Below are 26,647 nucleotides of genomic sequence, written 5' to 3' on the forward strand. Positions count from 1 at the left end.
TTTTGAATTGTCAGGCTTGTGTGTTAACGTTTATTCTGATTAAATGTAAAAGCATGAGGAACGAGTTTAAATTCTTTGGCTAGATATTTAGCTTTTTCTGCTCCTCTGCTGTAGAGGTGATCAAAAAGTATGATGAGAGGGGTATGTTGATGCAGGAAATCTCTAAACATTTTCAGCCCTCCTTTTACAAACATTTTAAAGGATTCACTAAACCCTCATCCAGTTTTGGAAAAACAAAATAATCTGTCTCACAGTGTTTCTCAGCAGAATGCAGGTGAACAGACATTTAAGAAGAAATGGCAAGGAGGTTCCAAAAAAATTTCAGGAAACCCCCGAAACCAAGGACAGTCCAACAAGTCAGAATGACTGTTCAAGACCTTTGTCCCACCATCCTGGCAGCCCCCTTTCCTTTCCAGAAAGTCTGAATCTCCCCCTTTCACTTTTGCAACAGATGTTTCAGATAAATGGATTCTGAAGATCATTCGTCAAGGTTAAATATAGCAGTAGGGGGAAATTCCACATTTTCAAGGGGTAAATCCTTGTCAAACAGAAAAGACTCTCTTCCACCTCTCCTTTATCATGTGCTGCCTCAGGGAGTGATAGAACCTGCTCCTCCTTCCTAGGTGGGGAAAGATATTTATGCAAGATGTTTTAGTTACAAAGATAGAAAATGCTTGGAGACTTGTTCTGAATCTTTCTTTCTTTCCTAAACCTGTGTATGATAGTACCCAAGTTCAAAATGATGTAATTTCACAACCTGTTATCTCTTCTTCGTCCTCATTCAAGTTTCCTAGTAACACTAGATTTAAAAGATGCTTATCATTACAACCCTATTGATCCAGACTCCAGGCTTTTCTTTTGAGGTTTTGTGTGTATGGATCACATTATCAGTTCTCTGCCTTACCCTTTGGACTATCATCTGCATTAAGAGTGTTCACAATGTGTCTAGCTCTATTTAGAGCTCATTGCAGGCTACCAGTTATCCACAGTTTCCAAGAGAACAGTCAAAAGTCTTTTTGAGCCCTTCACACAAAACTGTGTTCCAGGGATGTTAGTCAGACCCCTCAGTTGAAATCTATATCTAGATCTATTTCTAAGGTTTTCCACTGAGACTCTGGTCACTGTGAGGGAACGCTTCAGTATTTTGGGTTTCATGGCATCTTTGATGCTAATGATACCCCCTGGCAAGTTTCCACATGAGAAAGAAACAATGTTATCTAAAGTCTCTGGTCCCAGCAACATCTTTGTCTTTTCAAATCCCAGTGTTGGGGATTGTCAAAAGAGAAATTACTTGGTGGAGACAGAAAATATCCTTAAATCTGGGTTTGCATTTTCCCTCCCTCTCTGGTTCAAAACAATCAGTCACCACAGATGCCTTGGACTTTGCCCGGGGAGTAGTTTCAGGAGGGATAAAAGTGCAAGGTATATGGAACACCAAAGACAGATGCAAGCACATAAGTATAAAAATAGATGCTTATCCTGATCAAGGCACTCAACTCTCTGATTCACCTTTGGTCCCCGGGACCTTTTCAAGTTGTTATAGAAAATACCACAGTTACGCGGATCATCAACAAGCAAGGGAGAACCAGGTCGTACTCTCTCTGCAGACTTGCCATGTTAGCTTGGGATATAGTTTCACAGCACAAGCCCACTCTACAGGTTTTAATAAAAGTGTTGGAAAAAAATCTCACTCTACAGGCATTCTACATTCTTTCAGAGCAAAACTGAATAGTAGGCAAGCTGAGTAGGACAAAGGCAGACCCTCACAAATGGAAACTAGATCAGGGGGGAGGTCTTCCAAGATTTAATCTATTTGTTAGGGAGTTCCTCATGTAGCCCTATTTGCCTCATCTCTGAACAATCAGCTGGCAAGATTCTGCTCCAGGACTCCATGCAAGATGGCCTGGAAAACAGATGACTGTTCTTTATTTTTCCTTTGACAGGAATGTTCCTGCATGTCATTCTGCCCTTTTCACTGATTCCCAGGGTACTTCTGAAGATTACTCCCCAGAGACCATTGTGAAGACTGCCTTCTGGCCCAGGCAACAGTGTTTTTACCTTCTTTTGGAATTGGCCAGGCAAATTACCATAAATTTCCTTACAGATTGGATTTACTCATACAAGATCAGGAGTGTTTAGTACATCCTGACCCAAAGGACTGCAACTGACTGATCCCCCATTTTCGGAGCAGTCATGTCAAAAAGTTTTTGAAAGAAGTTTTATATATGAAGCTTCCCAGAAAGCCATTGGCCCCTCCTTAGGAACTTAATTGTGGGTTAGAGATGCTAACACTTGCTCCATATAATCCAGCTGATGTGGATTACATGAAGTTCTTAACATGGAAAACAGTTTTGCTGATTGCTCTGACCTCTGTAGGAAAAATATCTGAGTTTTAAGCTCTTATGGTGGGTCAATCTTATCTCATCTTGTATGCAGATAGGGTGTTTTTTTTAAAAACAATTCTTCCTTTATGCCTAAAGTGTGTGTCAAAGTTTACCTTATGCCAATCTATCCATCACTGTTTCTTTCCAGAACCCAAAATGAGGGAGCTCAGTTGTTCATTTCTTGTGAAGGTAAGAGGAAGGGACAATCTGTGTCAAAGCTAAGACTGAGATATTTTTGCCAGAATAAATCCTACATAAACACAGTTCTTCAGTTTATATTTTATATTTTTTTAGGTAACTACAGAAGTAGACCGCTGTACAGGCATCTCAGGAGGAGCTGTAAGATCAGGTTTCACTTAAATGTAGTTTGTTAGACATAAATACAGCATTCTCTTTGGTTCTATATTACCAAGTCGACAGGGTAAAACAGCGAATGCCCTAACGTTGACACATATTACACAAAATGTAAATATCTAGAACATGCACCCCCCACTTAAATATATACCAACTTTGAGATTGCACTACAGTGGAAGAAATGGCAAATTCCTTACAATGGCCAAGGGAAAAAAATCACTGTTCTGGCCATTTGAGATTTAGGCATTTAGGCATTTCATGTAATATGTGTCGACGCAAGGGCATTTGCTCTTCTGCCCTGTCGACATGCTAATATAGACCCTTTTCTTTGCATAAGCCTAGAAATGCAGCCATATTAAAGAATGCCTATATCTTCATTTTACATGCAGTTTCGATAGAAAGGAATGTTTCAGTGAACAATACAAATTAGCTCAGAGAAAAAAACCTTCAGTCTGAAGTACTGATAAAAATGAAATGTGTTAATAGAATGTGCTACCAAACAGAACTTGTTTAGATGGTACAAGGCTTGGGAACTAATGTTAGAGGTGTGCAGAACTTGTAAGAAATTTATAGGGCTTTAGTATTATGAGAGAGACTTTCCAGACAGAAATCAGTTCAGTTTGGAGAAGACAGCAGTTTTTGCAATTCAGTCCAGATTGTTACTGAAGTGTGTTCTGAAGTACTAAAGTTAATGTTTGTACAGTCAGGTCAGATGTCTGGTATTTCAGAATGTACAGTAAACCATACAATTTTTTGTATTAATTCTGCCGTTGCAGAGAAAAGGAACCATTCTGAGTTCAGAGTTACTATGGACAATTTGTTTCAGTTTGCACTGTTATACGTGACATACAGTGTGTGCAACTTTTTATTCTGAAAAGTGCAAGATTTGGCAAATAAAAAGAGAAAAGGAGATATCTGACAATTGTTTAACGCAGCTTTGGGTACTTAAAGGATAAAAGCATTAATTTACAGTCAGTCCAGTTCAGTCCAGCTAGTAGACAAGACTATTTCGAAGTGGTTGTCTCAGGTTATTCCCACCATAACAAAACTATTCCATGTAGGGTCAAGGCTTCATTTTTGGCTTTTTGGTAAGAGATGGACTGTGAAAGTACTTTAGAAGCAGCAACCTGGTCCTCTGTGCATACTTTTACAAAGCATTACAAACTAGATTCCTTCTCTAGGTCTAGGATATGCTTTGCTAGAACCATTCTTGATGGGGTTTCTGGATGCTTCCCCTTCCACTTCCTAGTTCTTTTAAGCTTTGTTAATCTATCTATATAGCTAAGGATACTGCAACAGTGATCATTCAAACATCTACAGTTTTGGTAAGTTTATTTACATAACTGTACTGTGTTCATCATTATGATCACTGCTAAAGTAGACACTCTCCCACACCCCTTGTTTTTGTGTTTTTTTACTTTAGGGTGTGGACTTTAATTTTTTCCCCTAGCAATGCCTTCTCAGAGCTTAGCCTCCCTCTCTCAGTTGGCATGAAAACTGTGAAGGGCTTTGCACTCAAACCTGACTTTTAGTCAGCTGAGCTTGAGATGACTAATAGTTTGGGTGCATGGAAGGTGCACTGATGCTTTGGAAGCTGGCCAACTGTTATGCTTCTCTGCAGGCTATAACCCATATAGCTAAGGCTACTGCAGCAGTGATCATTCAAACATCTACTGGTATGGTAAGGTACTTAAACAACTGTCCTTTCTAATGTCTTGTGATGTTTATTATACCTTCCAGGGTTTTAGTCAAGGTTGTTCCTTTTACCAAAGAAAGGAAATCAGTGTAGACCCATACTATTATCTCACAAATTTGCATAAGTTCATAATAAACAAAGTTCAAAACTCTGACTCTGCACAGCAGGTTTTCTTGCCTATCATGCAACAAGATGCCTTTTAAGTAACTCTGGGCATACATAATTCCCATCTTCATTCCAGTGTTAAGAATCTCAGGAATTTTGAGATTCACTGTTTTGTCTTTGTCATTTATATTGTCCAAATCACATTCAAAAAATGCTGAGCTGTAGTTTTTACATGCATGAAGCTAAAGAGTTCAGATTAACCTTCTCTAGATGACTTCTAATTCTTGCACAGTTCCAACTGACATTATATTGTGCTTTCGGCATACTTCTTGTGTATTCAGGACTTGGGTATAGTCACAAACTGCTGTGGAGATTGCACTGTGCTGGGAAAAAGGGCAAAGTTCATCCTGGTGGGCCAAGTGGTTAGTTTCCCTGTTAAAAGTATCAGCAGGTTTTGGATTTCAGGTAAGTGTAAGTTCAATAAATGGTAGAGGAGCCCTATGTATACATTAAATTACACTAAGGGATCTCACTTCATTGTACAAATACAGGGAAAATGGTCCAAATATGAAAAAGCATGCAATTACAAATGACATGTTGACTATTGTCCTGCCAGTGGTGTCCTGGATATTTCTCTAACAAGAAATTTTGTGGATTGTAACAGATAACACTGTAGTAAAGTGGTATATAGAAAAACAATATTTTACTATTCCAAGACAGGTAGCTGCAGTATACAATTCACCTTCATTTTATGCTGGTTTTATTAAAGGGATTTTACAGTCTACCAGCACTGAGTATCGTTTTTTATTCAAGGTTTCCATTGGCCATTGGTGTACTGCAGCAACCTGTCGTGGACTATTTGTTTTTACTTGGTTTGTGGTGATTCTACTACTTAAGATTTCACTGTTATCATTATACAGGTTGGCAGTGATAGTTTCAGCCCAGCAAGTCAGTTCACACGTAGAAGTATGAGAATGCACATAGCTTTCTTCCTCTTTTTCTTTCGGCTGCTCCCATTAGGGGTCACCACAGCAGATCATCTGTTTCCATTTCTTCCTGTCCTCTACATCTTGCTCTGTCACACCAAACACTTGCAAGTCCTCTCTCACCAATTCCATAATCCTTATCTTAGGCAATCATCTTTTCCTCTTACCTGGCAGCCCCATCCTTAGCATCCTTCTCCCAATATACCCAGCATCCGTCCTCAGCACATGTCCAAACCAATGCAGTCTCGCCTCTCTGGCTTTGTCTCCAAACCATCCAATATGAGCTAACCATCTAATGTACTCATTTCTAATCCTGTCCATCTTTGCCGTACCCAATGCAAATCTTAACATCTTTAACTCTGCCACCACCAGCTCTGACTCCTGTCTTTTGTCAGTGCTTCCATCTCCAACCCATTTAACATACCTGGTCTCACTACCATCTTGTAGACCTTCCTTTTCACTCTTACTGGTACTCATCTGTCACAAATCACTCCTGACACTCTTCAATACCCACTCCACCCTGCCAGCACTCTCTCTTCACCTCTCTTCCACACTCACCATTACTCTGAACTGTTTATCCCAAGTATTTAAACTCATCCACCTTTGCCAGCTCTACTCCCGGCATCCTCATCATTCCTACCTCTCTTTCACACACATACATTCTGTCTTAGTTCTGCTGACTCATTCCTCTCCTCTCTAGAGCATATCTCCACCTCTCCAGGGTCTCCTTAACCTGTTCCGTACTCACACTACAGATCACAATGTCATCCACAAACATCATAGTCCACGGAGACTCCTGTCTCATCTATCAATATGTCCATCACCATTACAAATAAGAAAAGTTTCAGAGCTGATCCTTGATGTAATCCCACCTCCACCTTGAATGCATCCATCACTCTTACCACAGACCTCACCACTGTCACACTGCCCTCGTACATATCCTGTACCACTCTTACATACATCTATGCCACTCCCACCTTCCTCATACAATACTATAACTCCTGTCTAGGCACCAAGTCATATGCTTTCTCTAAGTCCACAAAGACATAATGCATCTCCTTCTGACCTTCTCTGTACTTCTCCATCAATACCTTCAGAGCAAACATTGCATCTGTAGTGCTGTTTCCTGGCATTAGACCGTACTGCTGCTCACTAATCATCACCTCACTTAACCTCGCTCCCACTACTCTTTCTCATAACTTCATGCTGTGGCTGCTCAGTTTTATTCCTCTGTAGTTACTACAGCTCTGCAAATCACGCTTATTCTTAAAAATTGGTACCAGTACACTTCTTCTCTACTTCTCAGGCATCTTCTCACTTTCAAAGATTTTGTTAAGCAATCTGGTTAAAAACTCCACTTCCATCTCTTCTAAACACCTCCATGCTTCCACAGGTATGTCATCTAGACCAACAGTCTTTACATTCTTCATCCTCTTCATAGCTGTTCTTACTTCCTCCTTGCTAATCCATTGCACTTCCTGATTCACTATCCCCACATCACCCAACCCTCTCTCTCTGTCTCTCTCTCTTCATTCATCAGCCCCTCAAAGTACTGTCCCCATCTGTTCAACACACTCTCCTTGCTTGTATGTTTCCCTCATTATCCTTTATCACCCTAACCTGCTACACATGTTTTCCAGCTCAGTCACTCTGTCTAGCCAGTCAGTACAGGTCCTTTTCTCCTTAGTCTCCAGCCTTTCATACAACTCACCATATGCCTAATCCTTAGATTTGCCACCTCTGTCTTCACCATACCCCTCGTCTTCTTGTACTCCTGTCTACTTCCTTCATCTCTCTGACAGTCCCACATTTTTGCCAACCTCTTCCTCTGTATACTCTCCTGTATTTCTTCATTCCATCAGCAAGTCTCCTTGTCCTCCTCCCTCTGTCCAGATGTCATACCAAGCACGTTACCACCTCTGCTGTAGCGGCCCAGGTATCTAGTAACTCTTCACTGCCACCCAGTGCCTGTCCTAACTCTTCCCTGAACGCCACCTTACAGTCATCTTTTTTCAACTTTCACCATTTGATCCTTGGCACTGCCCTCATTCTCCTCCTCTGCTTCTTGATTGCCAATGTCATCCTACAGATCACCATCCTATACCGCCTAACTATGGTTTCCCCTTTCACCTCTTTGCAGTTTCCAATCTCCTTCAGACTGGCCTTCCTGCAGAGGATGTAATCCACCTCTGTGCATCTTCTCCACTCTTATATGTCCCCCTATGCTCCTCCCTCATCTTAAAATACATATTCACCACAGCCATGTCCATCCTTTACACAAAATCCGCCACCATCTGACCTTCTGCATTCATCTCCTTAACACCATACCTACCCATCACCTCCTCATCTCCTCTGTTCCCTTCACCAACATACCCATTTAAATCTGCTCCAATCAACAGTCTCTCACCCTTCGGTACACTCTCCACCACTTCATCCAAGTTGCTCCAAAATTTTTCTTTCTCATCTATCACACACCCAACTTGTAGAACATATGCACTAACAACATTCATCATCCCACCATCAATTTCCAGCTTCATAAACATCATTCTATCAGAGACTGTTTTCACCTCCAAAACACTCTTGACATACTGTTCCTTCAGGATAACCTCTACCCCATTTCTCCTCCCATACACACCATGGTAGAACAATTTGAACCTGCCTCTGATACACCTGGCCTTACTCCCCTTCCATCTGATCTCTTGCAAGCACAATATATCAACCTTCCTTCTCTCTACCATATCAGCTAGCTGTCTCACTTTACCAGTTATACTGCCAACATTCAAAGTTCCTATCCTCACTTCCACAATCCTAACCTTCCTCCTCTCTGCCTTTCCCTCTTCTTCTCCTTCGGCCAACAGTAGCCCAATTTCCATCAGCACCCTGTTGGCTAACAGCACTGATGGCAGTCATTGTTAACCCAGGCGTCAACTGATCTGGTATGGAAATCTGTATTGTTGTCTGCATATTTGATCTGGTACAAATTTTATACAGGATGGCCTTCCTGACGTAACACTCCCCATTTATCCAGGCTTGGGACCAGCATGAAGAAATACACTGGCTTCTGCATCACCATCCCCAGCGGCTAGGTATTGAGAATGCACATACCAAGCCAGAAAAAACAGGTTAGTGGACACTGAACAGAAAAGTGTCCATTTCTCATGAGTGGACTCTGAAAAGAATGGTGTTCCATGATAGCAAAATAGTAAGCCTGTCAAGTGATCTGTTTCCAACGCATGTAAGCAAACATCTTCCAATGTTTTGCTCAAGAATATCACATCATTTGGTGAGGGCAGCCAACACTATTTTATTTACTTGGAACAAAGATATCTTGTATACCTTCTCAACCTTTGTGGAATCAAAAGATCAGCTTTCTGTATTTAAAGCAGCAGAGGCTAATTAATCCCCTTACATTCTGGAATCATTGATGCCAGGAAATCGTTTAGTTCCTGAAATATTTTTAATCATGATATGAAAACATATCACATATGATTTCTATTATCTCCACATCAGTATTAGTTAGAATAGTAAAACAGTAAAGTTTCTCCTTAGATTTTAACCAACATGGAAGTTTGCATATCAAAAGTGTGGCTGGTAATGCTGCTTTTGTATTAAAGAATGTTATTTTTGGTAAAATGACTAGAATTATGCCTTATCTCTAATCATACATTCTATACCAATGGTGTCAGCAGCAAAGTTGTTCATCTGTTTGAAAGCTGTCTAATGACTTTATTGGATATGTGGAGTCTGTTTTAAGTAGGCTAAGGTGGTTTCGGAGTTTCTGTATGTTTTATGCATGCATTTTTAGTTTAGCTTGTAGCACGTAGCTTAAATATGGCAGGTTTTAATGGTTTTTAGTAAGACTGTTAACATTCAAGGATGTATTTACATTTTTGGTAACATGCCAAGGATGCACATAAACTCTTGTTGATATACCAAGAGTGTAGGAAAACAAAAAAGGTCTATGTAGTGCAATAAATATATGTTTTTGTCATATCTTTTACCTGGAAACTGCTATTCAGATGTATATTGTGTGTGTGTGTGTGTGTGTGTGTGTGTGTGTGTGTGTGTGTGTAAGAATTGCATAATAAAACACTTCTTGGATGTGTCTGGTTCTAACATATTGTAAGATGATGACACTGTCCTGTCAACATCATTCTTGTGTTTGACATTGTGAAGCTGATTTGGTCACATTTGTACTGGAAAATTTTCCGATGAAGTAAAATGTAATGTCATACTCCTCACATGTTAGTCTAATAACACAGGTTCTTTGTTTCCCTACTGCTAAAAATGTTACTGGGGAAGTTTATCAGCTGCTGTTTTACCTTATTATTTTCCTCATGGTGCAGAAGTTGCTTGTCAAAAGCCACCCCCTCTCACCCAGTATTCCTACAAGACCATCTCAAAGCAGGTTATTGCTGAGGCAATCAAGTTCATTAAAATGAATTACTGCATTTAAAAAAAAATAAGCTTCTAAATCTTATTTGCTAATAACTACTCAGGAAAGGACTCCACACACTGCACTTATTTTGTGTAGAAGGAAATATTTGCCTTAATTTTTGTTTCAGTTTGCATTTTCAGTTTGCATTGTATGTGTCTGCATGGCTGCATGTAATCACAAGAGGCTGTCAGAGTTCACAACTGTCTCTTAACATTATGTGGACAGTTTTGTACATCTGCTTTATCCAGCTGAGAGTTGAAGGGAAGCTGCAGCTTATCTCAGTGCTTAATATGTGCAAGGAAAGAAATTATCCCTGCATAGGATGCCAGTCTATTGCAGGATGCATACAGTCACTCACAGACAAGTACAGGCAGTTAGAAGGATCACAGTTTTACCTACAGCTTGTCTTTAGGATGTGGCAGGACACAAAACCACCCAGCAGGAACCAGATGGACACAGGGAAGACATGAAAACTCCATACAGAAGGCAGAGTAACTTAAAGCCAAACTAGTTACCCTATGAGGCAGGAACACTGACAGCCATACCACTTATCACTCCTGTTCTTTTGCCTTCAGTTGCCCTATGTGTTGCTGTTCAAATGAACCACAAAATAACTTTTTTCAGTAAAAAAGATTAGAGTAATAGAATTATGGTTTATTTATAAGTTTGTGGTGTAGCACAACCATCTGCAAAGCTGTTATTTTGAATAGCATTTTGAATGAAACACAGACTTTTAAAACAGCTTTTAAGTTAATTTTTTTGTCAGGGGTTCTGTGTTATCACTACACATCAGGAAAGAGGAGGATGCTTCTCCTTGCAGGGACCTACATCAGTTAATGTTATTGTACTATTGGTCATCACAGAAATAAACAACTCCTGTAATATTAAGAGTTTCTATTGGAATGGGACCATTTGGGTACTGTGGGGGAGTGCAGGTATGGTGAAAAGGTTTGTAAAGCAGGCAGAGAAGAAGAAGAAAAGATAAAGTATGAACCTCAGTGTTTCCATGTAATTTTTATGTTGTGAATAAACTGTTACTAATGTAGCTTTCAGCACTGTGTGCTCACTCAAGGGGACATTCACATGTCCTGTAAAAAAAAAAAAAATCATAATGTTACCCATCTACTTGAGAGTACAGTGGTTAAGTATGTTTGCCTTGTTTCATCCAGGTGCTGCCCTAGTCAAGGGAATCAAACTATGACGTTAGCACAGCTTGAACTCCTTTTAAAACAAAAGGTACGTATTTATCAATTCTACTATAGTGCTGCCTGTACTGCTTGCAGTTTGCTAAAATTTATATCGATACTGATAGATATCCTGTGAACATCAGTTCTGCAATACTTTCTTATCATTGCTTTTTAGTTTTAAAAGTTTTTTTTATATTTAAAAGTTCTAGTTTAGGGACAGGAATTAAACATAATTTCTATTGCAGTCTTTGACCCCAAAGGGATTAATGGTATCGGTGTGTGAATAGTTTAGATTTTTTAATTCATAGTGTGTATGCTTACATTGTTTTCTTGCGTTTTGTTCTTATTTTATTTAACATTGTTTTACTCTTTTGCCAGTTTCAGCCAAAGAGTTCTATCCAGTGCTCTGAAATGGCTGAATTATTTACGCTTCCAATTATCTCTAAAAAAAAACATTTACTGAAACTGATAACTGAGATCAAAAACACTTCTTCCATGGAGCCTGACAGTATGCCTGATTGCTTAATATATAATGTTTTTTCTTTTGTTTTGTTTTTTAAACACTTTTATTGAATTATCACTTGTGACATAGGCACATTTATATAAAAGTAATCAAACTATTAACAAGCTAAAATTAACAAACATTATGCTTCACATATATTACTATATGTCATATAACCTAAACAACATTACATAAATCATTCAATTCCTGCCCTCTTTTTTAAACAAGAAACATCTTTATTAAACCATCACTTAAGGCATAAGCAATTATACATTTATATAAATGAAAACAAGCCACATTGAAACAATCCTAGTTGCAAGCATTTTATATCACAATCCATGCTGACACACTTCCATTTGCAAACATTATACATCATTTATAATCTACCCAGTAGTTTTCAGTGAAACAGTAGATAGCTCATTTACATCCTGCCTTCTTTTAAACCTCATTCATCTCCTGTGTGTATTGTTGACACAATTCCCATTTTTTCGTATGTAGTTTGCTCCTACCTTTTTCTAAGTTTCCCATTTCCAGTTTTCATCTCTGTTACTGTATTCACTACTTCTAATATAGTTGGTTTAAATTTTGATTTCCATTTTCTAGTCATTGCTTTTTTGGCAGCCACCATAATTAGAGACAGCAAGGCCTTACCATATCTAGGCAATTCCAATTCTGTATCATAGTATCCTAGCTCAGAAAAATCATCTCCCTCGTCACACCAATCTGTCCACCCAGCATCCCCAACGGTGCATCCTGCAGGGAATCCTTAAAGTCCACCAACTCACTACACTCCCAGAAAATATGTTCCCAATTACCTTTTTCTTCCCTGTCACACCTCCAACATTTGCTGTCTACCTGAGGAAAAATTCTCCTGAGTCTTCTTGGGGTATAAAACTATCTATGTAAACATTTCCAATCAAAAATCCTAAATCTTCTAAATTTTGTTGCATATTTGGGAGACATGCGTATATCCTCCCATTGTTTCTTTGTGAATTGCTTATTCATTCTCGTTTGTCAATCCTTTGTAACCTCCTCTGGTTGCTTCTTATAGTTATCATGCAATATTTTATATGCTCTACTAATTATTCCTGTTTTAATGGCAGCTTCTATTCTAGATTCTACTTAAATGTCTACCAGTGTTGGTCTTTTGTTTAGGACCCCCCATTTCTTTCTATTTGCTTGTACTCTGATATCAATCCTTGATAAGGGAAGACCATCTCTAACCTGCAGTCCAAATAAATTCTTGGCTTCCTCCCATTCTATCATCTTTCCCTCTCTAGTTATTTGCCCCTAGTACCTTGGTTCCTTTGCCACTTTTCTCCAATAAATTCTAACCCCCTCTTGCCTATTGTCTATATCCCAAATTAGAGTCATCCCAATCTGCAGAATTTCCTTTCTCCATTTCCTTCTTGGCTTAGTTCTTAGAATACTTTCAGCTATTTTGTAGATATAATAGTCTGTATGTTTATTGTTGTTCTCCTTAAAGGCGTGCATCCAAAACCCCAGTCTCTCCTTGTTTCGTGAGCTTCCCCCCTGTTTCAACATCATCCCTTCCCACTTTGAATTATAGTTTTCTGCATGTGTTATGTATAGGAGCCTTAACTGTGTAGCTCTGAACTTCAATACCCCTTCAAATTGGGTAATCTCAATCCACCCTGTTCTATTGAAAGCATCAATTTATCCCAGTTGAGTTTTTCCATCTTCCCCTCCCAGATAATCTTTTTCAATTTTTTTATTAATTGCTATCCACAACTTCTCTTCTGGTTGACAAAATTATGCCTGACCTGTGTATAAGACTAAAGGGACTAAAAACATTGACTGTTGGTATTTTACTATCCATATCCATATAACAAAGCTTCAATTTTCATAGTTTTTGTATTATCTTTTGTTTAGTTTCTTCCCACATATCCTTAGCCACCACACCAGAATCATTTTTAATCCATACCCCTAAATACTTCATTTTATTATGTTCCCATAAATAAGCATATTGCTGAACCAATTTGTGTGGGTAGATAATTTACATCTGTTGCCTTTGTTTTAGCTTCATTAATTTTGTATCCTGAAAAGATCTGAAACTCTTGAAACACAGTGATGATAGTACCAAGTTTCAAAACCACAACCGAAGTTACACCAAAACCAGTTTATTCGATAAAGATTTCGGGTCTACACCCTTCATCAGTATAGTTTTACAACAGTAGTAACACATTTAAATAGGAGAATCAATTAAACAAATGCTTCAGCCCAACCCACTCATTCAACAACCTAAAATTATTTAAAAGGGCTACCCCATGCACACAAGAAAAAGGTTTTATATGTACATACAAAAATTTGTAAAACTTGATTTCACTTATAAATATATCTTAAAATAACTTTAAAATATAACATACATACACATACATGCATAATTATATTACAGTGTACATATATCTACACCCATAGAATATTATTGTTATTATTATTATAATAAATATTTAACACCATCTCATATAGCTAACGCTTCATAATTTTTCTCTTTGCTTTTTCACTAATAGAAGTTTTAGGTTTACAGCATTATTCAAACCTGGACTCATATCTGCTTGAAGCCTAATTATCCATTCCAATTCCTTTAGTTCAAGGAGATTATTTGTCTCCTTTTCTAATACTTATATTAACCGTTGCCAATACCCTAAATTTAAACATATGGTTACTTCTTTCTTCCATAATATGCTTACTTAAAGCATTAGTTTGTATCTTTCTTCTAATGTCTGACTTGTGTTCTATTATCCTTTCTTTAAGTTTTCTGGTAGTTTTGCCTACATAAAATGAAGTGCAGGCTAAACACGATGCTAAATTCACAATTTTTTCTGCATTACATGTTGTCAGTGTATTCACTTTATAGATCTGTCCATCATTAGGATGTTCAAAGTAATCTCTACCTTCAAATAAATCACTACAGCATGAACAATTATAGCATTTCCTTGTGCCCACCTCTTTTTGAGTTATAAGCTTATTCTTGAAATCTTTATAACAAAGTTTTTGTTTTAAAGTTTCAGCACTTCTATATGCCAAGCAAGGTTTACTTCCCACTATAGATTGAATTTCAGGCATAGCTACCAATATAGGCCAATTCTTTCTTAATATGGCATTCACATTATATGTGTTGAGATTATAAGTAGTTATATACCTAACAGATTCCTTACCTTTATGCACTTTATCCTTTTCGGGTATTATACCTCCTAACATTATAGGTTTATAATGTCCTATTCTTTCTAGTTTAACTTTATTTAACTCTAGCTCAATAAGCTCTATAGGGTAACCACTTGCTTGGAATTCTTGAACTATGCTATCAGCTTGCTCAATAAAATTAACATCATCTGTGTTTAACTTACATAATCTAATGAATTGTGATTTCATTATACCTTTAAAAATATGAGGTGCATGCATACTGTTCTTAGTTATGTATCTTAAGGAATCAACTTCTTTCCTATATACCTTAGATATTAATTTGTTATTACTTATTGAAAGTGTCACATCTAGGAAGTTAATACACTCCTTAGATGCTTCTACTTTAAATCTCAAAAAGTCAGTCGAACTGTTTAAATAATGCATATATTCCTCAAGTTCTGTTAATGAACCTTTCAATAACAGAAAACAATCATCGACAAATCTTTTATAAAAGACTACTAGTCGATTTAAAGGGTTGTCATTATGTATTAGTATTTCTTTCTCCCATTCATATAATACTAAATTGGCATAAGTATTTGCCACTGATGTACCCATCGCAACACCTTTAAGCTGTAGAAATAGTTTCTGATCAAAAATGAATACATTATGCATCAGTACTACTTCTAAAAGTGTACATAAAGTTTCTGTTTCCCTACTATGCATTTTTATTTCATTATTTAAAAAGTTCCTTATTGCATTAATCCCGTAATCATTGGGAATAACTGTGAATAGGGATGTAATGTCTAAGGTAACCATAATACAGTTGTCCACATTATTTTCTAGCTGCCATTTATACAGGCATTCCAGAAAATCATCAGTATTTTTTAACACTGTATTACAAGTTTTTAAATACTTTCCTAGCATATTCTGTAAGTATTTAGAAATGGGTTCTGTTATCCATCCACCACCTGAGACTATAGGCCTCAGGGGTGGATTTAACAGATCTTTATGTATTTTAGGGTTACCATAAATTTGGGGTATTCTAGGGCATGAAACAGTCAAATAATTAAACAAGTCCAAACTAATGTCATTTGTTAATTGTAAGTCATATATTATCATATTAACTTCAGCTATAACTTTCTGCACTTGAACATAAGGTATTTCTTTAAAAGTTTCCAAATCATTCAAAATCTCATAGAATTTTCTATAATAATATTCTCTTTGCATTATCACACTTGCACCACCTTTATCTGCTTGTTTTATCACAATAGCATCATTGTTCATTAATTCATTCATAGCCAAGTTTTCCTGATATGTGATATTGTACACTTTCTTCTTACAAACTCTACTTTTATAGTAATTTCTTATGTCACACTCAACCACATTCGAAAAGGCAAGCAGAATCGGGCATAACAAGGGCATAAATAAACTTGATCTTTTAAAAACAGGCTTATAGTCATTTTCATTTTTAAAAATCAATTTCAGTGCAATACTACGTACAAACATTTTTAAGTCCATCAATGCTTGCACTACATTGTCCCTCTTATTTGGAATAAACTTTAGCCCTTTACTTAGTAGTGAGCTTTGTGCTTCTGTTAATTTAATGTTTGTTAAATTTAAAGTACCTTTGATTACTTTAGTTAGCGTTTGCTCGGTTTGTCCTGAACCAGTGGACTGCTGATCTTCCGTTTTCCACTCGTATTCGGTAAATGCTGCTGTTGGAATAAAAAAGGAGTCTCCTTATGTATTGAAGGTGAAACAACCTTCTCTGGAAGTTTCAACGAAAAGGGTGAAAGCAAAGTAATTTCTTTTTGAATTAGTTTCTTTTTGCCTGTTATTAATTCCGGCACCATGTTGGTTTTCATTCTAGGGCGTACTGCATCATTCTTACTAGCGTCATCATCGTCGACATGCACATTTTGTCTTCTTTCTGCTTCAACAGTTCTTAAAGAAACAGGTGCACTAATCCTACTAGGAATAGAAACTGCAGTAGTTTGCGTTGAATCTCTCGATGTCACATTAGTGGATTCAAGTGTCCAGTTGATCTAATGTACTGGATTTTTTATTATTTTGCACATTAGATTGCATCTTCTTATTATTAACAACACCCTTAGGTGCATCTCTTGGCCAGGAAAAGATTCGATTATGTTTAAAATCGAACATATCTCTTTGTAGTTTAGTTCTTTTCCTTTGCTGCAATTTCAGGTCTAGTGTTTGTATACGCGTTAAGAAATCTTGATAAAGTTCTATTAGCTCATTAAAGCAAGACATAGATGTTATCCTTTGTTCTAATACATCTATTTCTTCTAATAGTGCATTCTCTATAGGCTCAAAGAAGGTGTTCATTAAAGCCATATAGTCTGCACTTAATTTTAAATTAAGCTTTTGCCATTGCATTAACAAGTCACTATAAGTCTTACCATACGATGGCATTTTCAAGATTCTTAAACCTCTTGGCACAATACCCAGTTCAATATATGCTTGAAAACTGAGCCTCTGCCATTGCATGTGCTTGTAGCTTTGCACTTTCTTTTCCAAAATGCCAAGCTGTTCTTTAAATTCTGAAGTTTCATTGTTCATCGTAACTTGTTCAGAAACAGGCTCAAATACTAATTTAAGTAAAGGATTCTCTTGAAGTTTTAGCAGTTTCTTAATGGAATTGTTAGATACATCCTTAGCTACTTCCATATTCACTTAAGGCCAAAGGGAAGTGACAAATGGAAAGATTATATATAGTCAGCTAAATGGTAGTAATTCCACACCACCAAACACCACCATCCACCACACACGATCCTCCTTAGGCTGAAGCTTCTCCTTTTCTAGCAGGTGTTGGTATTAAACATCGCAATAACGAAATCTTGAAACACAGTGATGATAGTACCAAGTTTCAAAACCACAACCGAAGTTACACCAAAACCAGTTTATTCGATAAAGCTTTCGGGTCTACACCCTTCATCAGTATAGTTTTACAACAGTAATAACACATTTAAATAGGAGAATCAATTAAACAAATGCTTCAGCCCAACCCACTCATTCATCATTCATTCATTCACCCATCATCCCTTCCCACTTTGAATTATAGTTTTCTGCATGTGTTATGTATAGGAGCCTTAACTGTGTAGCTCTGAACTTCAATCCCCCTTCAAATTGGGTAATCTCAATCCACCCTGTTCTACTGAAAGCATCAATTTATCCCAGTTGAGTTTTTCCATCTTCCCCTCCCAGATAATCTTTTTCAATTTTTTTATTAATTGCTATCCACAACTTCTCTTCTGGTTGACAAAATTATGCCTGACCTGTGTATAAGACTAAAGGGACTAAAAACATTGACTGTTGGTGTTTTACTATCAATATCCATATAACAAAGCTTCAGTTTTCATAGTTTTTGTATTATATTTTGTTTAGTTTCTTCCCACATATCCTTAGCCACCACACCAGAATCATTTTTAATCCATACCCCTAAATACTTCATTTTATTATGTTCCCATAAATAAGCATATTGCTGAACCAATTTGTGTGGGTAGATAATTTACATCTGTTGCCTTTGTTTTAGCTTCATTAATTTTGTATCCTGAAAAGATCTGAAACTCTCTCAAAATGTTTCACAACACTGTAATGTCTCTTTCTAGTTTTGTCAGGTATAAAATAATATCTGCAAATAGAGCCAGCTTTTCTTGACTACCATACCAATTATATCCTTGAATTTCTGAGTCCCTTATTTTCTTTGCCAATGGTTCTAAATATAATGCAAATAAAGGAGAAAGAGGACAGTTCTGCTTGCTTAACAGATAATGTTAAACATGCTCTTACAGACGGACTCCTTAAACTGTTTTATTAACTGTAGCTACTAGTTCTGTCCCTGACGAGTGTTGCTCTGCAGTAGTGCTGCCCCTTCATGAGGGTGACCTTAACAACTACACCTGTGTGCTGGCCTTTGGATAAGATTGCTTTCCTTCAGATGAGAAATTAAACTGAGGCCCCATCTTCTTGAGTTGGTGGTTGTTCAGGTGAATATAAAAGATCCAGTGGCACTTAGATACAAAAATAACTCTTATTTGCAAAATATTAACATATTTACAAATATATAGATGTACAAATCCGTTTACACATTCATGCTAAATTTTCATCCCTATTAGACCCCTTTTCCTTTTTCCTTAACCACTATCTGATTTTACTTAATACAGTTATTAAAATCCATTTACCATTAAACATAATATCTGATGTTGTCTTTTTCATTTGTTCCTCAATGATTGGGTCTTGGATCTGACCTTGGATCCTACTCTACCACATTTACAAGACTCGGATCCAACTCTTGAGCTCCTCCTTCTTCCCATAATGCCAAAGTCAACCTACTGTACCCTTTATCTGATATGCCGCTATATTTCTATAGAGGCTAATTCATTTCAAAGAGCTTTTTGGGTATTTTATGTTACTGTAAGTCAAATATTTTTGTCTCAAGAACTTTCTATCTTACTGTCTTAATTTTCCATCCAGCTACCTCCCCTATAGCTATTGAATTTTTGAGTGTTTTACTTTGTGGTACCCTTCTTTAATCTATACCTTCTACCTCAGAAAGCTTTTGGTGCCATTGTTGGTCTTTTTTCCTACCCTTTCCTCCTTTCAACCCTTTAGAGCGTATTTTCTTTACCTATCATTGTTGGTTGTCAAAAACATTTTTTTCTGTCTTGCTTGTTAGTATAGTGGTGAAGTTTTGTATCATGGCTGGGAAACCAACAGGCTTCAAAAATGTACTTCCTGTGGGCATAAGATCCCTAACTGTGATGACTGAAATTAGAGATATAGACAGTAGGCAAGAAACACACACACACACACACACACACACACACACACACACACACACACACACACACACACACCTGGGAAAGGCTGGCACAGATTCACCAGATGTGTCCCCTCTCTCCAGATTATGGGGTAGCTGCCACCAGCCAAATACTTTAAGGCTGTTATAAGGGGTAACCAATTATACTGTGTCAAATTAATACTGATATGAATGGTAGAGTGTGTCCGAAGCAGAAACGCTTTTCGGAGTGGCCACAGTCACACTGAAATAAGCACAGGTACTCTCAACATATTAAAAGTATACACTAAAAGACCAGCCACAAAGAAAAGGTATAACAACATTTAATAATGGATAATAAAAATAGAAAACAGGAAAATACTTAATATTTAGTTACGTTAAACATCAGAGTTTTCAGTCACAGGAAATATAAAATAACATAGTTGGATAGAATCTCACATGCAGAAAAATAAATAATACTAAACTAATCTCACAGTATGTTTCCTAACTAAACTAAAGAGAAACTGTCCCTTGTTTAACTCATTTAATATCGCAAGGCAAGATGTACTGCTGAGATGCTGACTTCCACAAGGCAAGATGAGATACTCCACACACTGAATTGTACAGCTAAGAACTACTGAACAACTGAACTGTGATAACTGACATGGATCTTGTATATATCAGGTTCCAAAGAAAAACAAGAACAAACTGCTGCTGCTGTGCTGCTGCCAGAGTTCTATCCTTAAGCAGGTTATAGAATTACATGACATCTAGTCACCTGACTTTGGCACAGTTCACATTCAGAACTCTTAAGTTTTTTTTTTAGCATTTTTTTAACATAAGCAGCTTTTACCAATACATTTTTAATACAAGCATCTGTACAAATCAGTGTGACAGTCAAATGGCATAGGATTATTTACAAAACTTCAACCAGCCATGCTGTCATATGCCACACATGCACTGTCCTACTTCTCCTCGTACAATTGGCAATACCTCACATCTCTCCCCCACTTTGAAGACTCAAGCTCATTTTTCAGGTGACCTTGGAAAAATGTTGCTTGAGAGAAATGGGCTTGTCTGGGTACAGGAGGTCCACCCCAAGCCCCTTTAAACTTTTGGAATGCCTGCTTGCAGGCTGGAGTCCACATTATCTTATCTGGTCTGTTGGTCTGTGAAGGCAGCAGCTATTGTACTATAATTGGAAACAAACTTTCTATAGTACCTTGCTGTCCCCAAGACTGTCCTCAGCTGCTTTGATAACAGGGGCAGGCCATGCTGAATAGCTTCCACCTGGGCAGGTTCTGGCTTGATCTTACCACTTCCCACTCTATGTCCTTGGTAGGAGACCTCTGCCATACCCACCTGACACTTACTGGGTTTAATGGTCAGCCCTGCCCTTTGCAGTATTCCCAGAATCTCCCTTATATGCTGAGGCTTCATGTTATGTTAACACAGTACAATTTGTGCCCCTGCCTCCTGCCTAGCAGGTTTACCATGTAATTGACGTTATTGACTTTCCTTACCACTTTTCTGCTGTTGAGCTGCTGGTAGGTTCTCTTGATCCAAACCCATGTGCTTCCTAAGCCCTGTCCTGAGTGTCGCTCATCTTGTGTATTCAAATAAGACAATGAGCCTTGGGTGTTCGTTTAAGTTTATTGCATACATCAGGATGGATGACTGAAACATAAAACCTAAACAAACTAACTGACTGCTACACACAATCATGCTTTTACTCTGACTGTTCACTCAAAATGGCACACTTGCCTGCACGTGCTCAGTACTTATGTGCACATGACCATAGACTGGATTGGCTCTTAACGGTACAACACACACTCTCATCTACATCCTCCTTCTTCGACTATTATGTCATTCAAATGAAAATGACAATTAGATGAGTATGCAAAATATACAGACATATACAAACAGTAACTATCATGTCTAGGTTGCTGTGTATCTGGGGCTAGGTCTTGAGATACGACTGATCTCATAATGTAATAATCAGAACAGGGTTTAGCAACAGAGACTGTCACTGGGGAATGTTCTGCTTCAGGATTTTCAGGAATACTTTCAGGAAAAGGACTAGATGTTGAAATGTTCTCTGGGATAGGAACAATGGACAAATCATTCTGAGAATTATAGTCTCCATTACAGACAAGATGCTGTAATACTGACTCGGACACTGGTAATAAATGTTTCCGATTCCGCCTGAATTCCATACCTTGCAACTCGATGTACAATCTCGGTTCCTCACACAGCTGTCTCACAAGTTCTATTTGGTCAAATCCTTTTGCTGTATGCATCCTCACTATCTCTCCTTCTTTTAATGGATTCAGAGTCTTGCTGGTTTTGTCTCAACATAAGTTTCTGAGCAGGTGAACCAAGTAAATTGTTGCAAGGAATGTTTCTGAGATTAAGCAGATTAAGAAAAACACCAGTATTTATCTCATGTGGATTTTTCCAACAGCTGTTTTACACTTTCAACTGCATGTTCAGCCAAGCCATTAGATTGTGAGTATTCAGGACTACTAGTAACTTGAACAAAGCGGCACATTTCAGCAAATCTTTTGAACTGCTGACTTGTAAACTGTACATCATTGTCAGAAATTACTTAGTGTGGACTGCAATAAACAGAAAAATGTCTCTTCAACTTCGTAATGACAGTACTAGTAGTTAGGTCAGGAAGTAGGTCAATCTCAAACCAATTTGAATAAGAGTCTACTAACACCAAGTAATGTTGACCATTCCACTTGAAAATATCTGTAGCTACTGTCAAGCAAAGTAGTTCAGGAATCTGGCTTAACTGAAGTGGTTCTTTTGTTGATGCGGATTAGTACTATTACAAATAGAACAAGTTGAGATTTCCTTCTCTATATCTTTTGGCATAGAAAGTCAAAATACTAGTCCTTTCACCCTTCTTTTGGTAGAATCAGTTCCTGGGTGGCCATGATGCCAGATTTTAATATACTCTTGTTACAAGGATTTTGGAATAATCACTTTTGGACCTTTCATGATGATACCATCTTCCATAAAAATCTCGTCTCTGTAAGGAAAATACTGCTGCACATCTACTGATAAACAAGATTGCTTTGATGGCCATCATCAACTGATAAAGTGATTGAGCTTCTGGAGAATTGCATCTGAAGCTGTGTGAGTTCTAAGCTCATCAAGATGTGTGGAAGAAAAATTTTTCACTCCCATGACTTCAAAATTAGGTTTCTTATCTTCATGCTGTTCAGTGTTTTTTCTGGGCGATCAGGATAAAGTATCAGCAAGATAAAGAAGATTGCCTTTTGGTGTAAACAAAGTGGAAATTGTACTTTTGGAGTTTTACCATCATGCGTTGCAATCCCACAGGAGCTGTGTGCATTGGCTTTTTCAAAATAGTAACCAAAGGTTGGTGGTCAGTCTTGATTTGAAAAGATCGGCCATAAATATAATTGTGAAGGCTGCCAGCCTAGCTAGATAGAATTTTGTAAATAATTCTGTCATTGTAAATATTAATATGATATACAGGCTTGTTTCACACATGTAAAGAAAGCTGTGCTATGTGTTGAGCTTCAGAAATGTAACCATAGTGCATCCTACTGGAAGAAAGCTGATAAGAATTTTACAACTGTGTATGATCTCACGCTCGCAGATAGGTTGTCTGGGATAGGAAATTCTTTCTATTGTCCTCAGACATAGATAATTGCTAGGTTTCACATGTAAAGTGTCTTTTATTGCTGTAGCTTCCTGGCAGGTGCAGATCAAAAAGAAATGTTAAAATTTTGAGTTCTCTGAGCCTGGGAAACTTCAGCAGAAGTGTCAAGAATGATGTAATCTGAAATGACTCCTTATCAATTTAAGGGCTATCTCAGAAAGAAAGAATAGCATTTTGTATTTTATCTGAACCTGAACACATCAGCTCACCAGCACTTTGCCTTTGCTCTGTAAGTACTATTTAGAACAGTGATTTCTCTTAGAGATAGATAGAAATGTAGCCAGATTAGTCTAGCTGTTTTCTGTATTTATGTCAAACTGTCCTACAATTTTGTTATAAAATATTTCCTGTGATTTCTGAACTCTCTAATATCTTTGTGTTGAGTTAATAAGTATTGTCTTGTGTTTTTATTATTTATTATTAAATATATTTAAACCTTTTAACTGTGGCTGTTTTGTGTAGAGAGACTTTAAGCTCTCAGAGTACTTGCATGTATTTGGTGATACTGCATAGGCCACTCCTAAATAGCCTTCAAGTCTCAGTCATACTTACCAATTGGATAACAGTAACATTGCACAGTAACAGTAGCATTGCACAGTAGAATTGGAATCCTTTGGTAAAGGCCTTTGTAGTAGCTGGTAAGAATAGTTGGTGGCAGGTGGTACCACCGTATATTCTGGGCAGAAGGGGGCATAGCTGGAGAACCTGTGCCAGCCTTCTCCAGGAGTGTCTGTGTGTTTGTATACAAATCAGATCTCAATGTGTGTGTGTCAGCTACTTGGGCAGGGACATAAAGCACTGGTTGGACAGAGAGGGTACTTGAGGTTTTGGCTTGACTACTCGGCTGAGATCTGAACCCTATAGCTTTGCCAGTGGGGATCTTATTGGGGATCTGGAGAGGAGGGGAGAAACCAGCCCCAGACTGACTGTGAGCTCTGTGTGCTCTTAAGGGAAATTGTACTTTACTGTGTGTGTGCTTGTTATCCTCCAAATGTGGACGGTGGTGCAGATTGAGGCACCTTGATTAATGGGCCAGTGCACAGGAGTCACAATAATCATGGAATTTAAAACATGCAAACAATTGCCAAAAGCTCTTTTTCTATTTGAGAATACTGCATCTCAGTTTTGGTTAGAGTTCTAGATGCGTAGACTACTGGTCTGCCCTCTTGAAGAATGACTGCACCAAGACCAAACTTTGAAGCATCACAGGAAAGAGTTACTGGTTTGTGAACATCATAATATCTTAAGGTGGGTGGACTGGCAATTTTCTGTTTCAGGACATCGAATGCTCTTTGGTGGTGTTCTGATAAGGGCTAGGTTACATCTTTGTGTGTCAGCTCGCTTAACAATGCTGAAAGGTCACACAAATATAGAATGAACTTGCCCAAATAGATGACCATGCCACGAAAATGTTGTAAGCCTATGACAGTATCTGGAGCTGGCATCGCAAGATTTGCAGTTTGCTTGGAAGGATCTGGTTGTAAGCCTGAGCTGTAAATAAATCACCCACATAAGTAACTTCTTGCAGCCTGAATTTACATTTCTGAGGTTTCAGTTTAAGATTCACTTCACAAACATGTTCCAGAACTTTCCTAAGGTTTCTGTCATGTTCAACTTCACCATTGCTTCCTACAAGAATATCTTCTACTATTGTAGCACATGAATAGCTAGAAAATAATTGTTCCATCACACGTTGGAAGACTTCACTAGCAGAATTTATTCCAAATGGCATTCTCAAAAATCTGGACCTTCCAAGTGGTGCATTGAAAGTAGTTAACAATGAAGATTTTCGATCATGCAAAATTTGCCAAAGTGAACTTTTTGCATCTAATTCAGAAAAAACAGTGGTAGTTGCCATAAGGGCAGTAACCTCTTTAACTGTACGCATTGGATGATGAGGTCATTTTAGTGCTTTGTTCAAATCTCTTTGATCAGTACATATTCTAATACCATCTGAGCTTTTCTTATGAGCTACTACCATAGAGTATACCCATTCAGTTGTTAATTCTACTGGACAAATTACTCCTGGGTGCACCATTCTCTTTAGCTCAGCTTTGACTCTGCTCCGAATTGCTACTGGAACTTTCTGTGCTGGTTTGATGACTGGACTTACCTCATGGTCTAACTTCATGGACTACACAACTGGGAGTTTGCCTAACTTGTCTTCAGAAATATCAGCATAGTCAGAAAAAATAATTTATGTGAAATTCTCATTGTTTCACATGCTTATATGGTGGACGTCTTTATTAAATGAAAGCAGTCCCATTCTCAGACTGTCTTTGAGGCCTAATAATGACTGCACGTGTCTCTTGACTATGTAAAATTGCAAGTCATAGCTGTTCCCAGCAGAATAACATGAAAGCACTACTGAGCCATAAGTAGCAAGCTTTGCACACTTTGCCAGGTCACGTTTCTCACCACCTTTTACTGTAGCAAACATTTCTGCTGACATAATATTGCACTTTGAACCAGTATCAACTTTGAGCTCTACAGGTCTCTCATTAATCCGAACAGTATAAAATGTTTCATTCTTTGCCCACAGATCTACTGTGTTTACTGTTTCACCACACACAGACACCATCAACATAAAAAGTAGGATTGCAGCTCTCTAACTGATCAACTTACCTCTTTGAATGCTCTTTTTTAATAAAAGAATGTGCTCCTTTAGATTTACAGAGCCTTTTGAAATTATTCTGTTTTTACATGTGTGGCACTTCTGACCAAAAAGTAAGCACTTCTCTCGCTTGGGCTCATTGTTTCCACCACAGTTATATGACAATTAACAAAGTCTGGTACTGCAGCTAACTTTGTTGGTTTATAGTTGGTATTAGAGTTGGAAGTAGCCATGAACCCTTTCAATTTATACTTCTGTTTCATCTTAGTTTTATATACACTATCAGCATTCATACTGGAAGGCACTGCAAGTATGCTTTCCTCATTTGTAAGCATATTCATGTGCTTTACTGTGAGCTCGTATATCTGACAAATCTCTATGGCCTTGTTTAATGATAAATCACTGTCTTGAAGTAAAATCTTTCTCACTGCATCATCTTTAATACCACACACTCTCAGATCACCAAATCTGCATGCTTTTGCCTTATTTCTCAAGTCAGCTTTATATGCTGCAAAAGTTTCACCAGGCTTTTGATCTCTTGTGTAAAATATGTGACTTTCCTTTGTAATATTCATTTGGGGGATGAACATTTCTCTAAATTTACATTTTAAGCACACAGGGTCTTCCCGCATTTCAGCCTGTACCACAATATGGCAGTTCTCTCCCTCCCCTGCAAACACAGCAGGTGCAGACACAAATGAACGCTCCCTTTCAATGGCTTCTGAACCAGCTAGATTAA

The 26,647-nt window shown here is 37.8% G+C and overlaps 1 protein-coding gene across 1 annotated transcript in view; it reads left to right on the forward strand.

Moving 5' to 3' along the window:
• The window catches only part of EFCAB6 (EF-hand calcium binding domain 6), a 3,527,179-nt gene that overhangs the window by 601,467 nt on the left and 2,899,065 nt on the right, over positions 1-26,647 (forward strand). The window contains exon 5 of the mRNA XM_044088493.1: positions 11,133-11,199. Within this exon, the coding sequence (XP_043944428.1) occupies positions 11,133-11,199 (67 nt within the window). The remainder of the gene's footprint in view (positions 1-11,132; positions 11,200-26,647) is intronic.

Source organism: Protopterus annectens, chromosome 11.part0 (genome assembly GCF_019279795.1).
Source record: "Protopterus annectens isolate FY-2018-M chromosome 11.part0, PAN1.0, whole genome shotgun sequence".
Classification (NCBI taxonomy): Eukaryota; Metazoa; Chordata; order Ceratodontiformes; family Protopteridae; genus Protopterus; species Protopterus annectens.